Source organism: Oncorhynchus clarkii, unplaced genomic scaffold (assembly GCF_045791955.1).
Source record: "Oncorhynchus clarkii lewisi isolate Uvic-CL-2024 unplaced genomic scaffold, UVic_Ocla_1.0 unplaced_contig_6317_pilon_pilon, whole genome shotgun sequence".
NCBI classification, from domain to species: domain Eukaryota; kingdom Metazoa; phylum Chordata; class Actinopteri; order Salmoniformes; family Salmonidae; genus Oncorhynchus; species Oncorhynchus clarkii.
Genome location: NW_027257941.1, coordinates 404,860 through 431,121, shown reverse-complemented (window position 1 = coordinate 431,121; position 26,262 = coordinate 404,860). Strand labels below are relative to the sequence as shown.

The 26,262-nt window shown below is 40.6% G+C and overlaps 1 protein-coding gene across 1 annotated transcript; it reads left to right on the top strand.

Annotated features, from left to right (window-relative positions):
• The first annotated feature begins 15,418 nt into the window (after nt 1-15,418).
• Nucleotides 15,419-23,690, top strand: LOC139394130 (protein lifeguard 1-like). The gene is made up of 9 exons (XM_071142163.1): nt 15,419-15,804; nt 16,765-16,843; nt 17,760-17,813; nt 18,667-18,757; nt 18,842-18,879; nt 19,308-19,395; nt 21,123-21,212; nt 21,545-21,592; nt 23,391-23,690. The coding sequence occupies exons 1-9, from the start codon at nt 15,450-15,452 to the stop codon at nt 23,538-23,540; spliced, it is 993 nt and encodes a 330-aa protein (XP_070998264.1). The 5' UTR covers nt 15,419-15,449; the 3' UTR covers nt 23,541-23,690.
• The last annotated feature ends 2,572 nt before the right edge of the window (nt 23,691-26,262 follow it).

Genomic DNA, 26,262 nt, shown 5'->3' with positions numbered 1-26,262 from the left:
TGGGTTAACTGGTCTAGGAACAGTGGGTTAACTGGTCTAGGAACAGTGGGTTAACTGGTCTAGGAACAGTGGGTTAACTGGTCTAGGAACAGTGGGTTAACTGGTCTAGGAACAGTGGGTTAACTGGTCTAGGAACAGTGGGTTAACTGGTCTAGGAACAGTGGGGTTAACTGGTCTAGGAACAGTGGGTTAACTTGGTCTAGGAACAGTGGGTTAACTGGTCTAGGAACAGTGGGGTTAACTGGTCTAGGAACAGTGGGTTAACTGGCCTAGGAACAGTGGGTTAACTGGTCTAGGAACAGTGGGTTAACTGGCCTAGGAACAGTGGGGTTAACTGGTCTAGGAACAGTGGGTTAACTGGTCTATGAACAGTGGGTTAACTGGTCTAGGAACAGTGGGGTTAACTGGTCTAGGAACAGTGGGTTAACTGGTCTAGGAACAGTGGGGTTAACTGGTCTAGGAACAGTGGGTTAACTGGTCTAGGAACAGTGGGTTAACTGGTCTAGGAACAGTGGGTTAACTGGCCTAGGAACAGTGGGTTAACTGGTCTAGGAACAGTGGGTTAACTGGTCTAGGAACAGTGGGTTAACTGGTCTAGGAACAGTGGGTTAACTGGTCTAGGAACAGTGGGGTTAACTGGTCTAGGAACAGTGGGTTAACTGGTCTAGGAACAGTGGGTTAACTGGTCTAGGAACAGTGGGGTTAACTGGTCTAGGAACAGTGGGTTAACTGGTCTAGGAACAGTGGGTTAACTGGTCTAGGAACAGTGGGTTAACTGGTCTAGGAACAGTGGGTTAACTGGTCTAGGAACAGTGGGTTAACTGGTCTAGGAACAGTGGGTTAACTGGTCTAGGAACAGTGGGTTAACTGGTCTAGGAACAGTGGGTTAACTGGCCTAGGAACAGTGGGTTAACTGGTCTAGGAACAGTGGGTTAACTGGTCTAGGAACAGTGGGTTAACTGGTCTAGGAACAGTGGGTTAACTGGTCTAGGAACAGTGGGTTAACTGGTCTAGGAACAGTGGGTTAACTGGTCTAGGAACAGTGGGGTTAACTGGTCTAGGAACAGTGGGTTAACTGGTCTAGGAACAGTGGGTTAACTGGTCTAGGAACAGTGGGGTTAACTGGTCTAGGAACAGTGGGTTAACTGGTCTAGGAACAGTGGGTTAACTGGTCTAGGAACAGTGGGTTAACTGGTCTAGGAACAGTGGGTTAACTGGTCTAGGAACAGTGGGTTAACTGGTCTAGGAACAGTGGGTTAACTGGTCTAGGAACAGTGGGTTAACTGGTCTAGGAACAGTGGGTTAACTGGTCTAGGAACAGTGGGTTAACTGGTCTAGGAACAGTGGGTTAACTGGTCTAGGAACAGTGGGTTAACTGGTCTAGGAACAGTGGGTTAACTGGTCTAGGAACAGTGGGGTTAACTGGTCTAGGAACAGTGGGTTAACTGGTCTAGGAACAGTGGGTTAACTGGTCTAGGAACAGTGGGTTAACTGGTCTAGGAACAGTGGGTTAACTGGTCTAGGAACAGTGGGTTAACTGGTCTAGGAACAGTGGGTTAACTGGCCTAGGAACAGTGGGTTAACTGGTCTAGGAACAGTGGGTTAACTGGTCTAGGAACAGTGGGTTAACTGGTCTAGGAACAGGGGGTTAACTGGTCTAGGAACAGTGGGTTAACTGGCCTAGGAACAGTGGGTTAACTGGTCTAGGAACAGTGGGTTAACTGGTCTAGGAACAGTGGGTTAACTGGTCTAGGAACAGTGGGTTAACTGGTCTAGGAACAGTGGGTTAACTGGTCTAGGAACAGTGGGGTTAACTGGTCTAGGAACAGTGGGTTAACTGGTCTAGGAACAGTGGGTTAACTGGTCTAGGAACAGTGGGTTAACTGGCCTAGGAACAGTGGGGTTAACTGGTCTAGGAACAGTGGGTTAACTGGTCTAGGAACAGTGGGTTAACTGGTCTAGGAACAGTGGGGTTAACTGGTCTAGGAACAGTGGGTTAACTGGTCTAGGAACAGTGGGGTTAACTGGTCTAGGAACAGTGGGTTAACTGGTCTAGGAACAGTGGGTTAACTGGTCTAGGAACAGTGGGTTAACTGGTCTAGGAACAGTGGGTTAACTGGTCTAGGAACAGTGGGTTAACTGGTCTAGGAACAGTGGGTTAACTGGTCTAGGAACAGTGGGTTAACTGGTCTAGGAACAGTGGGGTTAACTGGTCTAGGAACAGTGGGTTAACTGGCCTAGGAACAGTGGGTTAACTGGTCTAGGAACAGTGGGTTAACTGGCCTAGGAACAGTGGGGTTAACTGGTCTAGGAACAGTGGGTTAACTGGTCTAGGAACAGTGGGTTAACTGGTCTAGGAACAGTGGGGTTAACTGGTCTAGGAACAGTGGGTTAACTGGTCTAGGAACAGTGGGGTTAACTGGTCTAGGAACAGTGGGTTAACTGGTCTAGGAACAGTGGGTTAACTGGTCTAGGAACAGTGGGTTAACTGGCCTAGGAACAGTGGGTTAACTGGTCTAGGAACAGTGGGTTAACTGGTCTAGGAACAGTGGGTTAACTGGTCTAGGAACAGTGGGTTAACTGGTCTAGGAACAGTGGGTTAACTGGTCTAGGAACAGTGGGTTAACTGGTCTAGGAACAGTGGGGTTAACTGGCCTAGGAACAGTGGGTTAATTGGTCTAGGAACAGTGGGTTAACTGGTCTAGGAACAGTGGGTTAACTGGTCTAGGAACAGTGGGTTAACTGGTCTAGGAACAGTGGGTTAACTGGTCTAGGAACAGTGAGTTAACTGGCCTAGGAACAGTGGGTTAACTGGTCTAGGAACAGTGGGTTAACTGGTCTAGGAACAGTGGGGTTAACTGGTCTAGGAACAGTGGGTTAACTGGTCTAGGAACAGTGGGTTAACTGGTCTAGGAACAGTGGGTTAACTGGTCTAGGAACAGTGGGGTTAACTGGTCTAGGAACAGTGGGTTAACTGGCCTAGGAACAGTGGGGTTAACTGGTCTAGGAACAGTGGGTTAACTGGCCTAGGAACAGTGGGTTAACTGGTCTAGGAACAGTGGGTTAACTGGTCTAGGAACAGTGGGTTAACTGGTCTAGGAACAGTGGGTTAACTGGTCTAGGAACAGTGGGGTTAACTGGTCTAGGAACAGTGGGTTAACTGGTCTAGGAACAGTGGGTTAACTGGTCTAGGAACAGTGGGTTAACTGGCCTAGGAACAGTGGGTTAACTGGTCTAGGAACAGTGGGGTTAACTGGTCTAGGAACAGTGGGTTAACTGGTCTAGGAACAGTGGGTTAACTGGTCTAGGAACAGTGGGTTAACTGGTCTAGGAACAGTGGGGTTAACTGGTCTAGGAACAGTGGGTTAACTGGCCTAGGAACAGTGGGTTAACTGGTCTAGGAACAGTGGGTTAACTGGTCTAGGAACAGTGGGTTAACTGGTCTAGGAACAGTGGGTTAACTGGTCTAGGAACAGTGGGGTTAACTGGTCTAGGAACAGTGGGTTAACTGGTCTAGGAACAGTGGGTTAACTGGTCTAGGAACAGTGGGTTAACTGCCTGTTCAGGGGCAGAGCGACAGATTTGTACCTTTGTCAGCTCAGGGGTTTGAACTCGCAACCTTCCGGTTACTAGTCCCAACGCTCTAACCACTAGGCTACCCTGCCACCTCTAAAGGTAAATAATGTACTTACATTCAGTAATCTGGCTCTGATTAGTAATAATCCCATGCAGCCTTGTTACAAATTCAAACACTTTAATGTTACGATCTAAATCTCAATTAGGCTGATATAAAATAACATGGATTTATATTATGATTTTCAGCCTACACTTCCTGGTTCTGAACTCGGGTGTGGCTTCATGACAATGACCACTCAAGCAGTCGCTCACGATTTGACAGTCCTAACGCAGTCACACCTCCGACATCGTCAAAACACCTGCTACGCGGGTGTTTGCTTTCACCGGTTAAAGGCCTAGTGCAGTCAAAAAACATGATTTTTCCCGGTGTTTTGTATATATTTCCACACTAGGAGGTTGGAATGATACTGTGAAATTGTGAAAACGATGATAATGCCCTTTCAGTGTAAAAGCTGTTTGAAAAGACCAGCTGAAATGTCTGCCTGTTTTAGTGGGATGGAGTTTTGGCCTGCCTGGTGACATCACCAGGCAGGCGATACATTATTGAATTGACCAATAAGAAAGAGAGTTCTAAACCTCTCTGCCAATAACAGCTAGTTTTCCGTTTTTCCCTCCCCACTCAGGCCACTCCCATCCCAGATAGTTGTGGCAAAATTCTTGCTTGAGAAACCATTGGAGTTTATTTTCAACCATTGTGATTGAAAACAATCACAGTAAAGTATTTAATTGTTACCCAGAAAATGATTTAATTCTGAGATTTAAAAATAAATAAAAAACAGCTACATTGGACCTTGGTGAGAAATGTCTTTTAAGGTTTGATCCGATTGAATCCAACCTAAATGTATCCTATGTTAATCAGATCAAATGGATCCATAGTCCATATAATATACAGTTGAACCGATTTCTATTTCTATGGATAACAACATTGAACTATCGAACCTGTTTCCTTTGGTTGAGAGTGTACAGAACATGGAATGCATGTCCACGTTCTCCCCATCAGCCTCCATCATGTAACAGAATGAACAGAGGCGACTAAACAGAGGCAGCTGTGGATTCAGGTTTGACATTGACGTGTTTCTGTATAATAACAGACAAGATAGCTCACCGTTTAAAATAGATTTTCTGAACCTGTAGATGCATTAGTACAGAGTTGTTACAGACATGATTTATTTCATATTATCTGAACCTGTAGATACATTAGTACAGAGTTGTTACAGACATGATTTATTTCATATTATCTGAACCTGAAGATGCATCACAAATGGCATCCTAGTCCTCTATACTGTCTGGGTGAACGACATTAGACCCGGAGCCTGATGGTCATCCTGACATTTTTGGAAGTACATTCAGTGCCTTCAGAAAGTATTCAAACCCCTTGACGTATATTCCACATTTTGTTGTGTTACAGCCTGAATTCAAAATGGATTCAATATTTTTTTATATATATATATAAATATACACACAATAGCCCTCAATGACAAAGTGAAAACAGAAATGTTAGAAACCTCTAATTCACGTAAGTATTCACACCCCTGGGTCAATACATGTTAGAATCACCTTTGGATTTTTGCCTGTGCTTAGCTCTATTACTTTTCTTTTTATCCTAAAAAACGTCCTAGTCTGATGATAAGCATACCCATAACATGATGCAGTCACCAACATGCTTGAAAATATGAAACGTAGTACTCATTGTACACTCAGCAAAAATGTCATTTCTTCAGTGTTGTCACATGAAAAGGTATACTCAAATATTTACAAAAATGTGAGGGGTGTACTCACTTTTGTGATGTACTGTATGTTGGCCATATAACACAACCCCTCGAGGTGCCTTATGGCTTACTTATAAACTGGTTACCAACGTATTTAGAGCAGTAAAAATAAATGTTTTGTCATACCCGTGGTATACGGTCTGATGTAGAACGACCGTCAGCCAATCAGCATTCAGGGCTCGAACAACACAGAGATCATATACTACGGGCATGACGAATACATGTATTTTTTACTGCTCTAATTGCTTTAATACCCAGTTTATAATAGCAGTAAGGCACCTCGGGGGTTAGTGGGTTATGGCCAATATACCACGGCTAATGGCTTTATCCAAACACTCCGCGATTCGTCGTTTCTAAGAACAGTGTATTGGACATATACCACATATCCTCTCGTGCCTTTATTGCTTAATAAAAGTAGAAGATGACTTGTGAGCCTTGTTCAGCATGCATCATCAGCATGCTACAAAATGCAATTCATACTGTGTGGGGAGTTTTAAATGATATTAAAATGATCTTATCTTGCCAACATTAGAAAATCTACTTTCTTTTAAACATTTCTATAAACTGAGCAGCTGTTTTTTCGAAAAACCAAACCAAACCAATTTTGACTGTCTGGCAGTTAAGAGGTCGTGGTGGCAAGACTCTCTCCTCTGAAGCAGGGAAGAAACGGCACTATCAGTTATGTTCTGTCACGGCCGTCACGGGTTATGATGACAAATCCATTTTCTTTGTATGAATAAGATCTAGAATGAAGTGCTTACTTTGACATGGAACATCACACAGAAAATGGCCTCCCTCTTAATTAACCCTCTCTCTTTCTCCTCGACCTCTGCCAGGCTCTGGCTTCCTCCTTCTTAACTCTCTCTCTCTGTCTCTCTCTCTCTCTCGGTTTCTCTCTCTCTCTCTCTCTCTCTCTCTCTCTCTCTCTCTGTCTTTCTCTCTGTCTCTCTCCCTCTGTCTCTCTTTCTCTCTGTCTCTCTTTCTCTCTGTCTCTCTTTCTCTCTCTCTGTCTCTCTCTCTATTTCTCTTTCTCTCTCTCTGTCTCTCTCTCTGTTTCTCTCTTCTCTCTCTCTATCACTCTCTGTCTCTCTCTCTCTCTTTCTCTCTCTCTCTGTCTCTCTCTCTCTCCCTCTCCCTCTCCCTCTCCCTCTCCCTCTCCCTCCCCTTAGCCGGTCTCTCCTTCTCCTTTGTCACTCTCAGTCTGAATCCCAAATGGTACCCTGTTCCCTATATAGTACACCACGGTGTATAGGCCCTGGTCTAAAGTAGTACACAATATAAAGAATAGGGTGCCATTTGGGATGTAACGCAGCTCTTTTGAAAGCCACTGTGCCTGTTCCTATGGCACCAGCAACACTTCCTCTCCTCTCTGATACGACGGCACCAGCCCCAAATACTCAAATCATTTCCTGGAAACCAATCATCACCTTGTTCACCTTGTCAAAACCAATGTTTCCAAAACCTTTTTTCCCTGTTACCGTACCAATACCTGCCCCGGAGTGCCCCGTGAAGTACCCCCTCGTGTGGATTTTACCAGTAAGCCTATGGCCTCATTAGTCTTCTCAAGTACCCGCAGGGGTCCAAGTACAACCCCTGGTTGGGAACCACTGCTGTAAACCCACCATCTTGTTATTTCCTATAAACCTGAGCTGTCTCTGTCTGATCCAATCTATGAGAGATGAGATACGCTCTACACAGAGCAGTTATATTTCCCTAGATGTGTTTCATTCTGTGGTTTATTGTGGTGAATTTAAACAGCCAAATCACTGTAATTATTGAAACTGACGGAGCCTAGCGCCCTCCGGTGTCTGTTTGTGGTATAAATAATAACAACGTATTTAAATGATGCTTGATGTCGTTGAGATTTTTAATGTACTCCAGGGCTGTCCAACCTTGTTCCTGGAGAGATACCAAGGTTTTCACTCCAACCCTCATCTAGCGCACCTGATTCTAATAATTTGCTTCTTATAAAGCTGAATCAGGTTGGGGGGGTTGTAACCAAGGACAGGGTAGCTCTCCAGGAACAGGGTCGGACAGCCCATCAAGTAAAACCACATGGTATAAAGTCTCTTTATTTCACCCAAATAATACCAACATATTTACATATTGTGTGACATCATTGGGATGTTTTTCTGCTTCACCCTTCCAGAGGTATATCTTTTAACCTTTATATAACTAGGCAAGTCAATTAATTAAGAACACATTTTTATTTTCAATGACGGCTTAGGAAACAGTGGGTTAACTGTCCTGTTCAGGGGCAGAACAACAGATTTGTACCTAGTCAGCTCAGGGATTTGAACTTGCAACCTTCCGGTTATTAGTCCAACGCTCTAACCACTAGGCTACCCTGCCGCCCCCCCCACTCTAACCACTAGGCTACCCTACCACCTCTACACTCTAACCACTAGGCTACCCTGCCTCCTCTACACTCTAACCACTAGGCTACCCTGCCACCTCTACATTCTAACCACTAGGCTACCCTGCCACCTCTACACTCTAACCACTAGGCTACCCTGCCACCTCTACACTCTAACCACTAGGCTACCCTGCCACCTCTACGCTCTAACCACTAGGCTACCATGCTGCCCCGTATAATGTTTAATGTATAATTCCAGATACACTCAGATCAAACCGTCCAGGTGAAATCCAGATACTACATCTGCTGTTCTCTCATTGTATCAGTGGTATCTTCTGGATATTTACCTCATAACAGCATTGTTGATTACACTAAAGATACACACTACCATGAACAGTATTCAATTATCTTCATGGTTATTGTATCCTGCTGTTAGACGTAGTCAGTCTGTTGTATCCTGTTGTTAGACGTAGTCAGCCTGTTGTATGCTGTTGTTAGATGTAGTCAGTCTGTTGTATCCTGCTGCTAGATGTAGTCAGTCTGTTGTATCCTGTTAGATGTAGTCAGTCTGTTGTATGCTGTTGTTAGATGTAGTCAGTCTGTTGTATCCTGCTGCTAGATGTAGTCAGTCTGTTGTATCCTGTTAGATGTAGTCAGTCTGTTGTATCCTGTTAGATGTAGTCAGTCTGTTGTATCCTGTTGTTAGATGTAGTCAGGTCAGTCTGTTGTATCCTGCTGCTAGATGTAGTCAGTCTGTTGTATCCTGTTAGATGTAGTCAGTCTTTTGTGTCCTGTTAGATGTAGTCAGTCTGTTGTATCCTGTTAGATGTATTCAGTCTGTTGTTTCCTGCTAAAACATGAGAAACAATCTTATGTGTCAGATATGTGATTGATCGTTCGTTTTACATCCTCAAGTATTTCAAAGCTAGTATAAAGAGTAACGTTTGGCCTTGGGCCTGTTTCAGAAGAAACACCAAAAGGGATTTACACTTTGAAAAAGGTTTGTTGGATTTCTTTTTGATACTGTACGTAATGTCCTCTTCACAGGAATGAATTATCAGCCTGGTCTCACGGACTAGACGTAACATATTTATCGTCAAATCCGGTGACACTCAAATTAGCATGATATGCTAAGTATGGTTCGGTTACATAAGACTGAAGGTTCCTTAAGGCAAAAACAGAAAGGAGTGTGGTTAACGCAAACATCTAGCAACTCAAAGGTGGCGTATTCGACTCGCCTCACGGACAACTTTAGCATTTAATAGCAAGGCTATGCTCACTGAGTCTGTACATAGTCAACGCTTTCCTTCATTTTGGTCAGTCACAGTGGTCAGGTATTCTGCCACTGTGTACTCTCTGTTTAGGGCCAAATAGCATTCTAGTTTGCTCAGTTTTTTTGTTAATTCTTTCCAATGTGTCAAGTAATTATCTTTTTGTTTTCTCATGATTTGGTTGGGTCTAATTGTGTTGCTAACTCCTAATCTTAACCCTTTAAACTAACTCCTAACCTTAACCCTTTAAACTAACTCCTAACCTTAACCCTTTAAACTAACTCCTAACCTTAACCCTATAAACTAACTCCTAACCTTAACCCTTTAAACTAACCCCTAACCTTAACCCTTTAAACTAACTCCTAACCTTAACCCTTTAAACTAACCCCTAACCTTAACCCTTTAAACTAACTCCTAACCTTAACCCTTTAAACTAACCCCTAACCTTAACCCTTTAAACTAACTCCTAACCTTAACCTTTTAAACTAACTCCTAACCTTAACCCTTTAAACTAACTCCTAACCTTAACCCTTTAAACTAACTCCTAACCTTAACCCTTTAAACTAACCCCTAACCTTACTAACCCCTAACCTTACTAACTCCTAACCTTAACCCTTTAAACTAACTCCTAACCTTAACCTTTTAAACTAACTCCTAACCTTAACCCTTTAAACTAACTCCTAACCTTAACCCTTTAAACTAACTCCTAACCTTAACCCTTTAAACTAACTCCTAACCTTAACCCTTTAAACTAACTCCTAACCTTAACCCTTTAAACTAACTCCTAACCTTAACCCTTTAAACTAACTCCTAACCTTAACCTTTTAAACTAACTCCTAACCTTAACCCTTTAAACTAACTCCTAACCTTAACCCTTTAAACTAACTCCTAACCTTAACCTTTTAAACTAACTCCTAACCTTAACCCTTTAAACTAACTCCTAACCTTAACCCTTTAAACTAACTCCTAACCTTAACCCTTTAAACTAACCCCTAACCTTAACCTTTAAACTAACTCCTAACCTTAACCCTTTAAACTAACTCCTAACCTTAACCCTTTAAACTAACTCCTAACCTTAACCCTTTAAACTAACTCCTGACCTAACCTTAACCCTTTAAACTAACTCCTAACCTAACCTTAACCCTATAAACTAACTCCTAACCTTAACTAACTCCTAACCTTAACCCTTTAAACTAACTCCTAACCTTAACCCTTTAAACTAACTCCTAACCTTAACCCTTTAAACTAACTCCTAACCTTAACCCTATAAACTAACTCCTAACCTTAACCCTTTAAACTAACTCCTAACCTTAACCCTTTAAACTAACTCCTAACCTTAACCCTTTAAACTAACTCCTAACCTTAACCCTTTAAACTAACCCCTAACCTTACTAACCCCTAACCTTACTAACTCCTAACCTTAACCCTTTAAACTAACTCCTAACCTTAACCTTTTAAACTAACTCCTAACCTTAACCCTTTAAACTAACTCCTAACCTTAACCCTTTAAACTAACTCCTAACCTTAACCCTTTAAACTAACTCCTAACCTTAACCCTTTAAACTAACTCCTAACCTTAACCCTTTAAACTAACTCCTAACCTTAACACTTTAAACTAACTCCTAACCTTAACCTTTTAAACTAACTCCTAACCTTAACCCTTTAAACTAACTCCTAACCTTAACCCTTTAAACTAACTCCTAACCTTAACCTTTTAAACTAACTCCTAACCTTAACCCTTTAAACTAACTCCTAACCTTAACCCTTTAAACTAACTCCTAACCTTAACCCTTTAAACTAACCCCTAACCTTAACCTTTAAACTAACTCCTAACCTTAACCCTTTAAACTAACTCCTAACCTTAACCCTTTAAACTAACTCCTAACCTTAACCCTTTAAACTAACTCCTGACCTAACCTTAACCCTTTAAACTAACTCCTAACCTAACCTTAACCCTATAAACTAACTCCTAACCTTAACTAACTCCTAACCTTAACCCTTTAAACTAACTCCTAACCTTAACCCTTTAAACTAACTCCTAACCTTAACCCTTTAAACTAACTCCTAACCTTAACCCTATAAACTAACTCCTAACCTTAACCCTTTAAACTAACTCCTAACCTTAACCCTTTAAACTAACTCCTAACCTTAACCCTTTAAACTAACTCCTAACCTTAACCCTTTAAACTAACTCCTAACCTTAACCCTTTAAACTAACTCCTAACCTTAACCCTTTAAACTAACCCCTAACCTTAACCCTTTAAACTAACCCCTAACCTTAACCCTTTAAACTAACCCCTAACCTTAACCCTATAAACTAACTCCTAACCTTAACCCTTTAAACTAACTCCTAACCTTAACCCTTTAAACTAACTCCTAACCTTAACCCTTTAAACTAACTCCTAACCTTAACCCTTTAAACTAACTCCTAACCTTAACCCTTTAAACTAACTCCTAACCTTAACCCTTTAAACTAACTCCTAACCTTAACCCTTTAAACTAACTCCTAACCTAAACCCTTTAAACTAACTCCTAACCTTAACCCTTTAAACTAACTCCTAACCTTAACCCTTTAAACTAACTCCTAACCTTAACCCTTTAAACTAACTCCTAACCTTAACCCTTTAAACTAACTCCTAACCTTAACCCTTTAAACTAACCCCTAACCTTAACCCTTTAAACTAACTCCTAACTTAACCCTTTAAACTAACTCCTAACCTAACCTTAACCCTTTAAACTAACTCCTAACCTTAACCCTTTAAACTAACCCCTAACCTTAACCCTTTAAACTAACTCCTAACCTTAACATTTTAAACTAACTCCTAACCTTAACCCTTTAAACTAACTCCTAACCTTAACCCTTTAAACTAACTCTAACCTTAACCCTATAAACTAACTCCTAACCTTAACCCTTTAAACTAACTCCTAACCTTAACTAACTCCTAACCTTAACCCTTTAAACTAACCCCTAACCTTAACCCTTTAAACTAACTCCTAACCTTAACCCTTTAAACTAACTCCTAACCTTAACTAACTCCTAACCTTAACCCTTTAAACTAACCCCTAACCTTAAACCTTTAAACTAACTCCTAACCTTAACCCTTTAAACTAACTCCTAACCTTAACCCTTTAAACTAACTCCTAACCTTAACTAACTCCTAACCTTAACCCTTTAAACTAACCCCTAACCTTAACCCTTTAAACTAACTCCTAACCTTAACCCTTTAAACTAACTCCTAACCTTAACCCTTTAAACTAACTCCTAACCTAACCTTAACCCTTTAAACTAACTCCTAACCTTAACCCTTTAAACTAACTCCTAACCTTAACCCTTTAAACTAACTCCTAACCTTAACCCTTTAAACTAACTCCTAACCTTAACCCTTTAAACTAACTCCTAACCTTAACCCTTTAAACTAACTCCTAACCTTAACCCTTTAAACTAACTCCTAACCTTAACCCTTTAAACTAACTCCTAACCTAACCTTAACCCTTTAAACTAACTCCTAACCTTAACCCTTTAAAATAACTCCTAACCTTAACCCTTTAAACTAACTCCTAACCTTAACCCTTTAAACTAACTCCTAACCTTAACCTTTTAAACTAACTCCTAACCTTAACCTTTTAAACTAACTCCTAACCTTAACCCTTTAAACTAACTCCTAGCCTAACCTTAACCCTTTAAACTAACTCCTAACCTTAACCCTTTAAACTAACTCCTAACCTTAACCCTTTAAACTAACTCCTAACCTTAACCCTTTAAACTAACTCCTAACCTTAACCCTTTAAACTAACTCCTAACCTTAACCTTTTAAACTAACTCCTAACCTTAACCCTTTAAACTAACTCCTAACCTTAACCCTTTAAACTAACTCCTAACCTTAACCCTTTAAACTAACTCCTAACCTTAACCCTTTAAACTAACCCCTAACCTAACCTTAACCCTTTAAACTAACTCCTAACCTTAACCCTTTAAACTAACCCCTAACCTAACCTTAACCCTTTAAACTAACTCCTAACCTTAACCCTTTAAACTAACTCCTAACCTTAACCCTTTAAACTAACTCCTAACCTTAACCCTTTAAACTAACCCCTAACCTTAACCCTTTAAACTAACTCCTAACCTTAACCCTTTAAACTAACTCCTAACCTTAACCCTTTAAACTAACTCCTAACCTTAACCCTTTAAACTAACTTCTAACATTAACCCTTTAAACTAACTCCTAACCTTAACCCTTTAAACTAACTCCTAACCTTAACCCTTTAAACTAACTCCTAACCTTAACCCTTTAAACTAACTCCTAACCTTAACCCTTTAAACTAACTCCTAACATTAACCCTTTAAACTAACTCCTAACCTTAACCCTTTAAACTAACTCCTAACCTTAACCCTTTAAACTAACTCCTAACCTTAACCCTTTAAACTAACTCCTAACCTTAACCCTTTAAACTAACCCCTAACCTTAACCCTTTAAACTAACTCCTAACCTTAACCCTTTAAACTAACTCCTAACCTTAACCCTATGAACTAACTCCTAACCTTAACCCTTTAAACTAACTCCTAACCTTAACCCTTTAAACTAACTCCTAACCTTAACCCTTTAAACTAACTCCTAACCTTAACCCTTTAAACTAACCCCTAACCTTAACCCTTTAAACTAACCCCTAACCTTAACCTTTTAAACTAACCCTTAACCTTAACCCTTTAAACTAACTCCTAACCTTACTAACCCCTAACCTTAACCCTATAAACTAACTCCCAACCTTAACCCTTTAAACTAACTCCTAACCTTAACCCTTTAAACTAACTCCTAACCTTAACCCTTTAAACTAACCCCTAACCTTAACCTTTTAAACTAACTCCTAACCTAACCTCAACCCTATAAACTAACTCCTAACCTTAACCCTTTAAACTAACTGCTAACCTTAACCCTTTAAACTAACTCCTAACCTTAACCCTATAAACTAACTCCTAACCTTAACCCTTTAAACTAACTCCTAACCTTAACCCTTTAAACTAACTCCTAACCTTAACCCTTTAAACTAACTCCTAACCTTAACCTTTTAAACTAACTCCTAACCTAACCTTAACCCTTTAAACTAACTCCTAACCTTAACCCTTTAAACTAACTCCTAACCTTAACCCTTTAAACTAACTCCTAACCTTAACCCTTTAAACTAACTCCTAACCTTAACCTTTTAAACTAACTCCTAACCTAACCTTAACCCTTTAAACTAACTCATAACCTTAACCCTTTAAACTAACCCCTAACCTTAACCCTTTAAACTAACTCCTAACCTTAACCTTTTAATCTAACCCCTAACCTTAACCCTTTAAACTAACTCCTAACCTTAACCCTTTAAACTAACTCCTAACCTTAACCCTTTAAACTAACCCCTAACCTTAATCCTATAAACTAACCCCTAACCTTAACCCTTTAAACTAACTCCTAACCTTAACCCTTTAATCTAACTCCTAACCTTAACCCTTTAAACTAACTCCTAACCTTAACCCTTTAAAATAACTCCTAACCTTAATCCTATAAACTAACCCCTAACCTTAACCCTTTAAACTAACTCCTAACCTAAACCCTTTAAACTAACTCCTAACCTTAACCCTTTAAACTAACTCCTAACCTTAACCCTTTAAACTAACCCCTAACCTTAACCTTTTAAACTAACTCCTAACCTTAACCTTTTAAACTAACTCCTAACCTTAACCCTTTAAACTAACTCCTAACCTTAACCTTTTCCTTAAAGATGTATAATTTAGCTGAAAGCAAAGTTCCGTCTCTGTGGGAAAACCACTGTTTCCGTCCCCAAAACGGTAACTTATTCCCTACATGGTAGTGCACCACATAGGGATCAGGGTGAATAGATGTCCGTTTGGGATGCAGCCCAACTGATTACAGGTGGACTTTGGCCCTGGAGGGACTGTTACAGGAAGAGACAGACCGGAGCGCTGTGGAAGAGGTGAGTAGATCTGAGGGTAGAATTATAAGACAATCGATGTGTTTAATAAAGGATTTGTTACTCCGACTGCTGTTGTACATTACACGTGTGATGTACTGTCACTAACTGACTTAGTTAAATAAAGATTCCCTATCGACAGTCGTGGGTTATTCCACAATGACAGGGGAGGATTTTAGAGTTGGATTTTTACCTATATTATTTATAAATATATTTGTATTTTTTAGATGAAATATGAATATTTTTTGTATCTTTATAGTTTGCCATTTTTGTTGCAATTACTAGTGCTTTTCTCTCCATTTCACGGAGTATTCGACAGGATCTTGTGTCTGTCAGGACGGTGAAAGGAAGAGGAAGGTTTATTGCCTGGTTAATGCCACAGGTATATTTCTCTGTGTGTGAGTGATTAGGACTTATTACCTGACGAAAATCTTTTAGGAGGGTAACATGGATCAATCGAAAAGAAGCAGTGAAGTCCAACTCCCACCGCCCTACTCTCAGGACGATGGCCAACAGAACACCTATGGCCAAGAGAACACCTATGGCCAAGAGAACACCTATGGCCAACAGAACACCTATGGCCAACAGAACACCTATGGCCAACAGAACTACAGTTCTCCCCACTACGGTCTGAACGTTGGCCCTGGCAACATAGCGGTGGTCTCACCAGCGGGTCAGTATAACGACATGGGTCAGGGTCATCCCGAGGACCAACAACAACAATGGGCGGCTTCACTACCACCTGACTATTCCACCGGGCTGGAGGACACCGGCTGCTTTGATGACAAAGCCATAAGAAGAGGTTAGTCAGTGCCTACATCTGAAATGGTACCCTATTTTGCTATGTAGTCGCCTACTTTTGACCAGCGCCCATAGGGTTCTGTTGAAAAGTAGTGCACTACATAGGGAATAGGGGGCCATTTGAGACTCAGCACAGGTTTTTTTTTTTTTTGGGGGGGGGGGGGGGGGGGTTGGTGTCCTTGTATCATGATGATCTGGAGCCCGCATCAATCCTCTTCTAGTAGGAGTGCTGATGTAGGATCAGTTTTCCCTTTAAGATCATAATTAATACCATTGTATGGACAGGGTAAACCTGATCCTAGATCAGCAACCGTCTTATTGGCCTGAAGTTAACCAGTAAACACCTGCTTAATGTATACCTGACTCAGTGGGCCCACTGTAAACACCTGCTTAATGTATACCTGACTCAGTGGGCCCACTGTAAACACCTGCTTAATGTATACCTGACTCAGTGGGCCCACTGTAAACACCTGGTTAAGGTATACCTGACTCAGTGGGCCCACTGTAAACACCTGGTTAAGGTATACCTGACTCAGTGGGCCCACTGTAAACACCTGGTTAAGGTATACCTGACTCAGTGGGCCCACTGTAAACACCTGCTTAATGTATACCTGACTCAGTGGGCCCACTTTAAACACCTGGTTAAGGTATACCTGACTCAGTGGGCCCACTGTAAACACCTGCTTAATGTATACCTGACTCAGTGGGCCCACTGTAAACACCTGGTTAAGGTATACCTGACTCAGTGGGCCCACTGTAAACACCTGGTTAAGGTATACCTGACTCAGTGGGCCCACTGTAAACACCTGGTTAAGGTATACCTGACTCAGTGGGCCCACTGTAAACACCTGGTTAAGGTATACCTGACTCAGTGGGCCCACTGTAAACACCTGGTTAAGGTATACCTGACTCAGTGGGCCAACTATAAACATCTGGTGACTGTTAAGTGATGTTTCCACAGGCTTTATAAAGAAGGTGTACCTGACTCTGATGATTCAGCTTCTAGTCACCTTTGGGATCATCTGTGCCTTTCTGTATTGGTGAGGCACTTTTAAGTGTTACCCAACTTTAAAACGTCAACACTTTGAGTGTTACCCAACTTTAAAACTTCAACACTTTAAGACTTCAACACTTTAAGACTTCAACACTTTAAAACTTCAACACTTTAAAACTTCAACACTTTAAGACTTCAACACTTTAAAACTTCAACACTTTAAGACTTCAACACTTTAAGACTTCAACACTTTGAGTGTTACCCAACTTTAAAACTTCAACACTTTAAGACTTCAACACTTTAAGACTTTAACACTTTAAGACTTCAACACTTTAAGACTTCAACACTTTGAGTGTTACCCAACTATAAAACTTCAACACTTTTAAGACTTCAACACTTTACCCAACTTTAAAACTTCAACACTTTAAGACTTCAACACTTTAAGACTTCAACACTTTAAGACATCAACACTTTAACACTTCAACACTTTAAGACTTCAACACTTTAAAACTTCAACACTTTAAGACTTCAACACTTTAAGACTTCAACACTTTACCCAACTTTAAGACTTCAACACTTTAAAACTTCAACACTTTAAGACTTCAACACTTTAAGACTTCAACACTTTAAAACTTCAACACTTTAAGACTTCAACACTTTGAGTGTTACCCAACTTAAACACTTCAACACTGTGTGTTACTTAACATTAACATTTTAACACTTCAACACTTTTAAGTGTTACCCGACATTAAAACTTCAACACCTAAACACTTCAACACTTTAAGACTTCAACACTTTAAGATTTCAACACTTGCAGTTGTCCCAACACGTTGAAGTGTTGAAAGCAGTTTCCCCCATTAGATTCCAATGTTATATTTTTTAACTGCACAATACCACAGTTTTATAATGTACCTACAAGAAGTGTATAAAACAAAGAGATGAGTTGTCTTCTGTAATCGTAGGGAGGCTCTGAGGCTCTGGTCTATGAAGACCTACTGGTTTTCTTCCTGCATGATGTAAGTAAATGTCACGACGGCCACTGAATCCTACAGAATCTCTCTGCTTTTACTCCTGGGCCAGTATTCAGAAACCTTCGCACAGCAGGAGTGCTGATCTAGGATCTGATTGGGTCTTTTAAATCATGTCGTGGAATATTCTAATCGAATGAGAGAACTTTGTCATTGCAATAATGAGGCTGGTCGACCAAACACAATTGAGTGTTGAACCGAGTAACCTAACTTTTACACAAACGCAGAGTTCTTCATACGACTGACACTAAGAATGCTTAGTCATGGTTGGTTCAACCCCTCCCATGCAGACCAAGGAGCATCATAATCCACTCTGGGTTCATCCGGTCGTTATCTGCACAGGGTTGTTGTCTTAACCCCACCCTGGCTTAGTTTCCCAGATGGAAGGATGATTTTGAGACAGTGAGGGATTGTTCTGCTCCTAAGCTATCTCTAGTAAAACACATTCTTGTCTATGTAATGCAGGTTTTTAACTCATTTTGTCAGCTCAAGCCATCTCTAGTGACCATACGCCCAGATTAGCTGCAGGAAGCTAGAGTGGATACCATTAAAAACAGAGACACTAGCAGGACAGACATGTCTTACTATTAGTTAAATATTAATGGTTAACAATTAATATAAAATATATCAGGTAAATTGTCTCTCACAAATCATATTAAATGCCATGACATGGACATTGGACCTGATGCCAAATCAGCACTCCTACTCTGAGTCACTTTATGAACACAGGCCCTGACATCTAAACAATGGACAAATGAACCCCACACACGAATACCTTTATATTGAGCGCTGTGATTGTACCATATTGTATTAATATATTGTAACATTGTTTCCTGAACAGAGCAGTGGTGATTGTCATCATAATTTCCTTGTCCTGTTGTGCCAATATACGTCGGAAGGTCCCGCTCAATTTCCTGGCCTTGGGACTGTTTGTAAGTATCGATTCCAAGAAGGCATCAATAAACGTTTCACACATTGGTTGTATTGTCTGACCTTTGTGTTATTTTTCTGTGTAGACCACTGCAGAAGGTCTACTGCTGGGCTCTGTGACTGTGTGAGTACTGTATGCCTCTGGAGGGACCCTGATGTACTTGCTCTCTGATGGATAGACTAAATCCTTTACCATTCAGCATGTTAGTCATGCACACAGCGGGTTGGCAGTATGAGCTTCTGTCTAAACCATTCCTCCATGGAGGTTGGCAGTATGAGCTTATGTCTAAACCATTCCTCCATTGAGGTTTGTAGGGATGCCTGACTAATAGATCTAGTAATATTTCAGTGTAATGTTGAAAAACTTCGGTAACTTTCCCAAAAATGTCAAGTTTTCCAGAAATCATGGTTGGAGAATTCCTGCTTTCATTCTTATTCCCTCCCAATTCCGGGGGCATCGTCCAACCAGGACTTCTGGGAATTTGGTGGAAACGTTACAGAAACGTTGCAACCCTATTTCAGTGATAGACGAGAGTTTGGTTTGTGTTGCAGGTTCTATGAGGCGGAAGCTGTTATGTGGGCTGTGGGCGCCACCGCACTGGTCTCCCTGGCTCTGAGTGTCTTCGCCATGCAGTCCAGAGTACGTCCTCTCTCCATAGATGTAGAAAGACGGCACACCTGAAATCCTTGTAAATGACCGTGTTCTGTGAAAGCACGGGCAGCGCCCTTAGTGGCTGTCTTCCATTTTTAAAGTAGTCCATTTCCTCTCCTTCAACTTGTGAGTGTACTGGTAATCTATGAAGAAATAATAACGCACTGCATACCACCATCTACTGTGCTGCAGTGTGTACAGGCTGAACAGGAAAAAGCCAGGTTGGTGATTTACTGCCACCTGCAGTTATGGAATGTTTGCTGATGAGTTTAAATCATTGGCTGACGCCTCCTGATGACCTGCATGGAATTCAAAATTACTACTTCAAAATGGGGAGAATCTCAATAGCATTTCTTTGATTCGTCACATCTTCTCTACTCGCCTCCTTCTCAAAACCTATAAGATGACAAGGTCCTGAGGTTCCTTCTTCTCAAAACCTATAGGATGACAAGGTCCTGAGGTTCCTCCTTCTCAAAACCTATTGGAGGACAAGGTCCTGAGGTTCCTCCTTTCTCAAAACCTATAGGATGACAAGGTCCTGAGGTTCCTCCTTCTCAAAACCTATTGGATGACAAGGTCCTGAGGTTCCTCCTTCTCAAAACCTAAAGGATGACAAGGTCCTGAGGTTCCTCCTTCTCAAAACCTATTGGATGACAAGGTCCTGAGGTTCCTCCTTCTCAAAACCCATTGGATGAAAAGGTCAGAAGGGAGGGAGCTCTGACCTTTTCATCCAATGGGTTTTGAGAAGGAGGCGAGGAGAGAGGATGCGAGGATTCAAGGAAATGCAATTGCAGGCTGAGTGTGATGAGGTATGGCACATTAGAAAAAGTTTTGCGGTTAAGTTTCCACGTACCAGACAAAACGATCTAAGTTAAATGGTTTCCATGTACCAGACAAAACGATCTAAGTTAAATGGGTTTCCATGTACCAGACAAAACGATCTAAGTTAAATGGTTTCCATGTACCAGACAAAACGATCTAAGTTAAATGGTTTCCATGTACCAGACAAAACGATCTAAGTTAAATGGGTTTCCATGTACCAGACAAAACGATCTAAGTTAAATGGTTTCCATGTACCAGACAAAACGATCTAAGTTAAATGGTTTCCATGTACCAGACAAAACGATCTAAGTTAAATGGTTTCCTGCATTTTCAACTCTACCATGATTTTGTCACAAAAACTGTTGCAGTGATACAGCAAACTATCCCAAGCTGGTTTTGAGCATGATTTCGACAGTTCATGATTTCGACAGTTCGTGATTTCGACAGTTCGTGATTTCGACAGTTCGTGATTTCGACAGTTCGTGATTTTGACAGTTCGTGATTTCGACAGTTAGTGATTTCGACAGTTAGTGATTTAGACAGTTTGTGATTTAGACAGTTCGTGATTTTGACAGTTCGACAGTTCGTGATTTCGACAGTTTGTGATTTAGACAGTTTGTGATTTCGACAGTTTGTGATTTCGACAGTTAGTGATTTAGACAGTTTGTGATTTAGACAGTTTGTGATTTCGACCGTTCGTGATTTAGACAGTTCATGATTTCGACAGTTTGCTGATGAAGTGGACAGAGTGAGTTATATGATGAGATTTGGATAAAAGACAGATTATTTTTAGTGCATCTTAGTTAAATGCACTGACTAAGTGGCTCTGATTAAGAGTGTCTGCTAAATGTAGCTTACTAGCAGTGTACCATCTTTCCTCATTTCTGTTATAGTGGGACTTCACCTTAGCCAGTGGGGGCTTGTGGGTGTTCTGTTGGACTCTCATATCCTTTGCATTGTTGTGTGGAATCATGCGATCCCAGGTAAGTCAACAGTCATTTCACAGGTATACCAGTATGTACAAAATATTTAAAAAGGGGCAATCTGCTATTTAAACAGTAACAATGTCTTCCACGCCACTATTTTGGTAAACAGCTGAAGAATGTGTCTGGACAAATGTAACCACGCTCAAATTCATAGGCTATGGATGCATTGACTGGCCCGAAAATGGATGTACCCATCGCAGATTGCCCCTTTTTAAAACAGTATTTTATCTTGTGTACTTGTAATGGAGATTAAAGAACATTAACCATGTTTCAGTTTTAGAAATACACTTGTTCAGGAACTAACTTAGTCTTGTGTTTTTAATCCATAGTATGTGTACATTGTGTACGCTTGCCTGGGAACCTTGTTATTTTCTTTGGTAAGTAACATTCTTCCTCTAGCTAGTCCTTTCATTGGCTAGGGTTGTTAAGAAAGCTAGTCCTTTCATTGGCTAGGGTTGTTAAGAAAGCTAGTCCTTTCATTGGCTAGGGTTGTTAAGAAAGCTAGTCCTTTCAGGCACCTTCATACCACCAAGCAATACACGTTCACTGACATCTCAATAAAAATGTAGTCCTTTATACACAATCTTTAAGAAGCTTAGGAATGGTCGCCCATGTGGGGGTTTTTAAAATGAAAAAAGGCTGTGTATGACTCATTCTGTAAGCAGTCAGAAACAACCTACACAGTAATATGTATTTTTTGGTCGTAATATAACAACTGATTCGTGTATATGTGTGTATATATATAAATATATATATATACAGTGGGGCAAAAAAGTATTTAGTCAGCCACAAATTGTGCAAGTTCTCCCACTTAAAAAGATGAGAGAGGCCTGTAATTTTTATCATAGGTACACTTCAACTATGACAGACAAAATGAGAAAAAAAATCCAGAAAATCACATTGTAGGATTTTTAATTAATTTATTTGCAAATTATGGTGTACAGTGCCTTGCGAAAGTATTCGGCCCCCTTGAACTTTGCGACCTTTTGCCACATTTCAGGCTTCAAACAAAGATATAAAACTGTATTTTTTTTGTGAAGAATCAACAACAAGTGGGACACAATCATGAAGTGGAACGACATTTATTGGATATTTCAAACTTTTTTAACAAATCAAAAACTGAAAAATTGGGCGTGCAAAATTATTCAGCCCCCTTAAGTTAATACTTTGTAGCGCCACCTTTTGCTGCGATTACAGCAGTAAGTCGCTTGGGGTATGTCTATCAGTTTTGCACATCGAGAGACTGAAATGTTTTCCCATTCCTCCTTGCAAAACAGCTCGAGCTCAGTGAGGTTGGATGGAGAGCATTTGTGAACAGCAGTTTTCAGTTCTTTCCAGTTCTTTGTGGCAAACTTTAAACGACACTTTTTATGGATATCTTTAAGAAATGGCTTTCTTCTTGCCACTCTTCCATAAAGGCCAGATTTGTGCAATATACGACTGATTGTTGTCCTATGGACAGAGTCTCCCACCTCAGCTGTAGATCTCTGCAGTTCATCCAGAGTGATCATGGGCCTCTTGGCTGCATCTTTGATCAGTCTTCTCCTTGTATGAGCTGAAAGTTTAGAGGGACGGCCAGGTCTTGGTAGATTTGCAGTGGTCTGATACTCCTTCCATTTCAATATTATCGCTTGCACAGTGCTCCTTGGGATGTTTAAAGCTTGGGAAATCTTTTGTATCCAAATCCGGCTTTAAACTTCTTCACAACAGTATCTCGGACCTGCCTGGTGTGTTCCTTGTTCTTCATGATGCTCTCTGCGCTTTTAACGGACCTCTGAGACTATCACAGAGCAGGTGCATTTATACGGAGACTTGATTACACACAGGTGGATTGTATTTATCATCATTAGTCATTTAGGTCAACATTGGATCATTCAGAGATCCTCACTGAACTTCTGGAGAGAGTTTGCTGCACTGAAAGTAAAGGGGCTGAATAATTTTGCACGCCCAATTTTTCAGTTTTTGATTTGTTAAAAAAGTTTGAAATATCCAATAAATGTCGTACCACTTCATGATTGTGTCCCACTTGTTGTTGATTCTTCACACAAAAATACAGTTTTATATCTTTATGTTTGAAGCCTGAAATGTGGCAAAAGGTCGCAAAGTTCAAGGGGGCCGAATACTTTCGCAAGGCACTGTATATGTGTGTATATATATATATCTCTCTCTCTCCAGTACCTGGTGATGGACACTCAGCTCATACTGGGCGGGAACCACAAATACAGCATTTCACCAGAGGAGTACATCTTTGCTGCTCTCAACCTGTACCTGGACATCATCTCTCTGTTCACCATGCTCCTGGCACTCATTGGACTCAGCCGTTAACTTAATACGCTGTTTTCACGTCAGATAGCGCAACAAGCCACCTGCCCTGATGTAGTTGAGGGACGAGCGTGGAATAGGAATTAGGAAAATGCCTTTTTAAAAATGAAATTAAACCAAATGTATTGGTCACATACACGTATTTAGCAGATGTTATTGAGGGTTTAGCGAAATGATTTTGTTCCTAGCCCCAACAGAAACGCTTGTGTTCCTAGATCCAATATAAATGCTTGTGTTCCTAGCTCCAATATAAATGCTTGTGTTCCTAGCTCCAATAGAAATGCTTGTGTTCCTAGCCCCAATATAAATGCTTGTGTTCCTAGCTCCAATAGAAATGCTTGTGTTCCTAGCCCCAACAGAAATGCTTGTGTTCCTCGCTCCAACAGAAATGCTTGTGTTCCTAGCCCCAACATAAATGCTTGTGTTCCTCGCTCCAACAGAAATGCTTGTGTTCCTAGCCCCAATATAAATGCTTGTGTTCCTCGCTCCAACAGAAATGCTTGTGTTCCTAGCCCCAATATAAATGCTTGTGTTCCTAGCTCCAACAGAAATGCTTGTGTTCCTAGCCCCAATATAAATGCTTGTGTTCCTCGCTCCAACAGAAATGCTTGTGTTCCTAGCCCCAATATAAATGCTTGTGTTCCTAGCTCCAACAGAAATGCTTGTGTTCCTAGCCCCAATATAAATGCTTGTGTTCCTCGCTCCAACAGAAATGCTTGTGTTCCTAGCCCCAATATAAATGCTTGTGTTCCTCGCTCCAATATAAACGCTTGTGTTCCTAGCTCCAATAGAAATGCTTGTGTTCCTCGCCCCAACAGAAATGCTTGTGTTCCTAGCCCCAACAGAAATGTTTGTGTTCCTAGCCCCAACAGAAATGCTTGTGTTCCTAGCTCCAATAGAAATGCTTGTGTTCCTCGCCCCAACAGAAATGCTTGTGTTCCTAGCTCCAATATAAATGCTTGTGTTCCTAGCTCCAATATAAATGCTTGTGTTCCTAGCTCCAATATAAATGCTTGTGTTCCTAGCCCCAATATAAATGCTTGTGTTCCGAGCCCCAATATAAATGCTTGTGTTCCGAGCCCCAATATAAATGCTTGTGTTCCGAGCCCCAATATAAATGCTTGTGTTCCTAGCTCCAATATAAATGCTTGTGTTCCTAGCTCCAATAGAAATGCTTGTGTTCCTAGCTCCAATAGAAATGCTTGTGTTCCTCGCCCCAACAGAAATGCTTGTGTTCCTAGCCCCAACAGAAATGTTTGTGTTCCTAGCCCCAACAGAAATGCTTGTGTTCCTAGCTCCAATAGAAATGCTTGTGTTCCTCGCCCCAACAGAAATGCTTGTGTTCCTAGCTCCAATATAAATGCTTGTGTTCCTAGCTCCAATATAAATGCTTGTGTTCCTAGCTCCAATATAAATGCTTGTGTTCCTAGCCCCAATATAAATGCTTGTGTTCCGAGCCCCAATATAAATGCTTGTGTTCCGAGCCCCAATATAAATGCTTGTGTTCCGAGCCCCAATATAAATGCTTGTGTTCCTAGCTCCAATATAAATGCTTGTGTTCCTAGCTCCAATAGAAATGCTTGTGTTCCTAGCTCCAATATAAATGCTTGTGTTCCTAGCCCCAACAGAAATGCTTGTGTTCCTAGCCCCAATATAAATGCTTGTGTTCCTAGCCCCAATAGAAATGCTTGTGTTCCGAGCTCCAACAGTGGATCGGCATCAGAAAGCACTTCCATGTTTCGTATCCTTTGATGTATACATTTCCCCCATTGACATTCCATGTTATGCAACTTAATACCTTCAGAAAGAATTCACACCCTGTGACTTTTTCCACATTTTGTTGTGCTAGTCTGAATTTAAAATTGATCAATTGTCATTTAATGTCACTGGCCTACACACAATACCCAATAATGTCAAAGTGGAACTGTGTTTTTATTTTTTAAATATTTACTGATTAAATATAAAATAGAAAGGAACATTTAAAAAGGTATTGTCTGATATTTTTCATCCTAATCAGACAGGGGTTTTTACATGGACGATACATTGGAGATAATATAAGACAAGTACTGGAAACAATAAAACATTATGAAAAATCTGGGAAACCAGGCCTGGTATTCATAGCCGATTTTGAAAAGCCTTTTGATAAAGTACGACTGGAGTTTATATATAAATGCCTGGAATATTTCAATTTAGGAGAATCTCTTACACAATAGGTTAAAGTTATGTATAGTCAGTCACACCCCAGGTGTAAAATAGTCAATATTGGCTACTTCTCAGAAAGTATTCAACTGTCAAGAGGAGAAAAACAAGGTTGTCCACTATCGGCATATATATTTATTATGGCCATCAAAATGTTAGCAATTAAAATCAGATCCAACAATAAGATCAAGGGGCTAGAAATCCAGGGCTTAGAAACAAAGGTGTCATTGAACGATTCATGTTTTCTTTTAAATGCACAATTTGGGTCCCTCCAGAGCCTCATGAAGTTAGTTGTAATTTCAGTTTAATCCTCCAGAAAAGATAGAACAAATATTATATTTAAATTCAAATATATATTTTTTTAGTCAATTCGTATATCTTTGGAAATACATTTAAAAAAACAGTATAATCTTTGTAAATGATATCATTAATAAGAATGCTGGAGTTATGTCACACACGCATTGGAAATGTCTGCTCTACCCAAAATTACAACCAACTAATTGCAGCATTATCACAAAAAAATGGA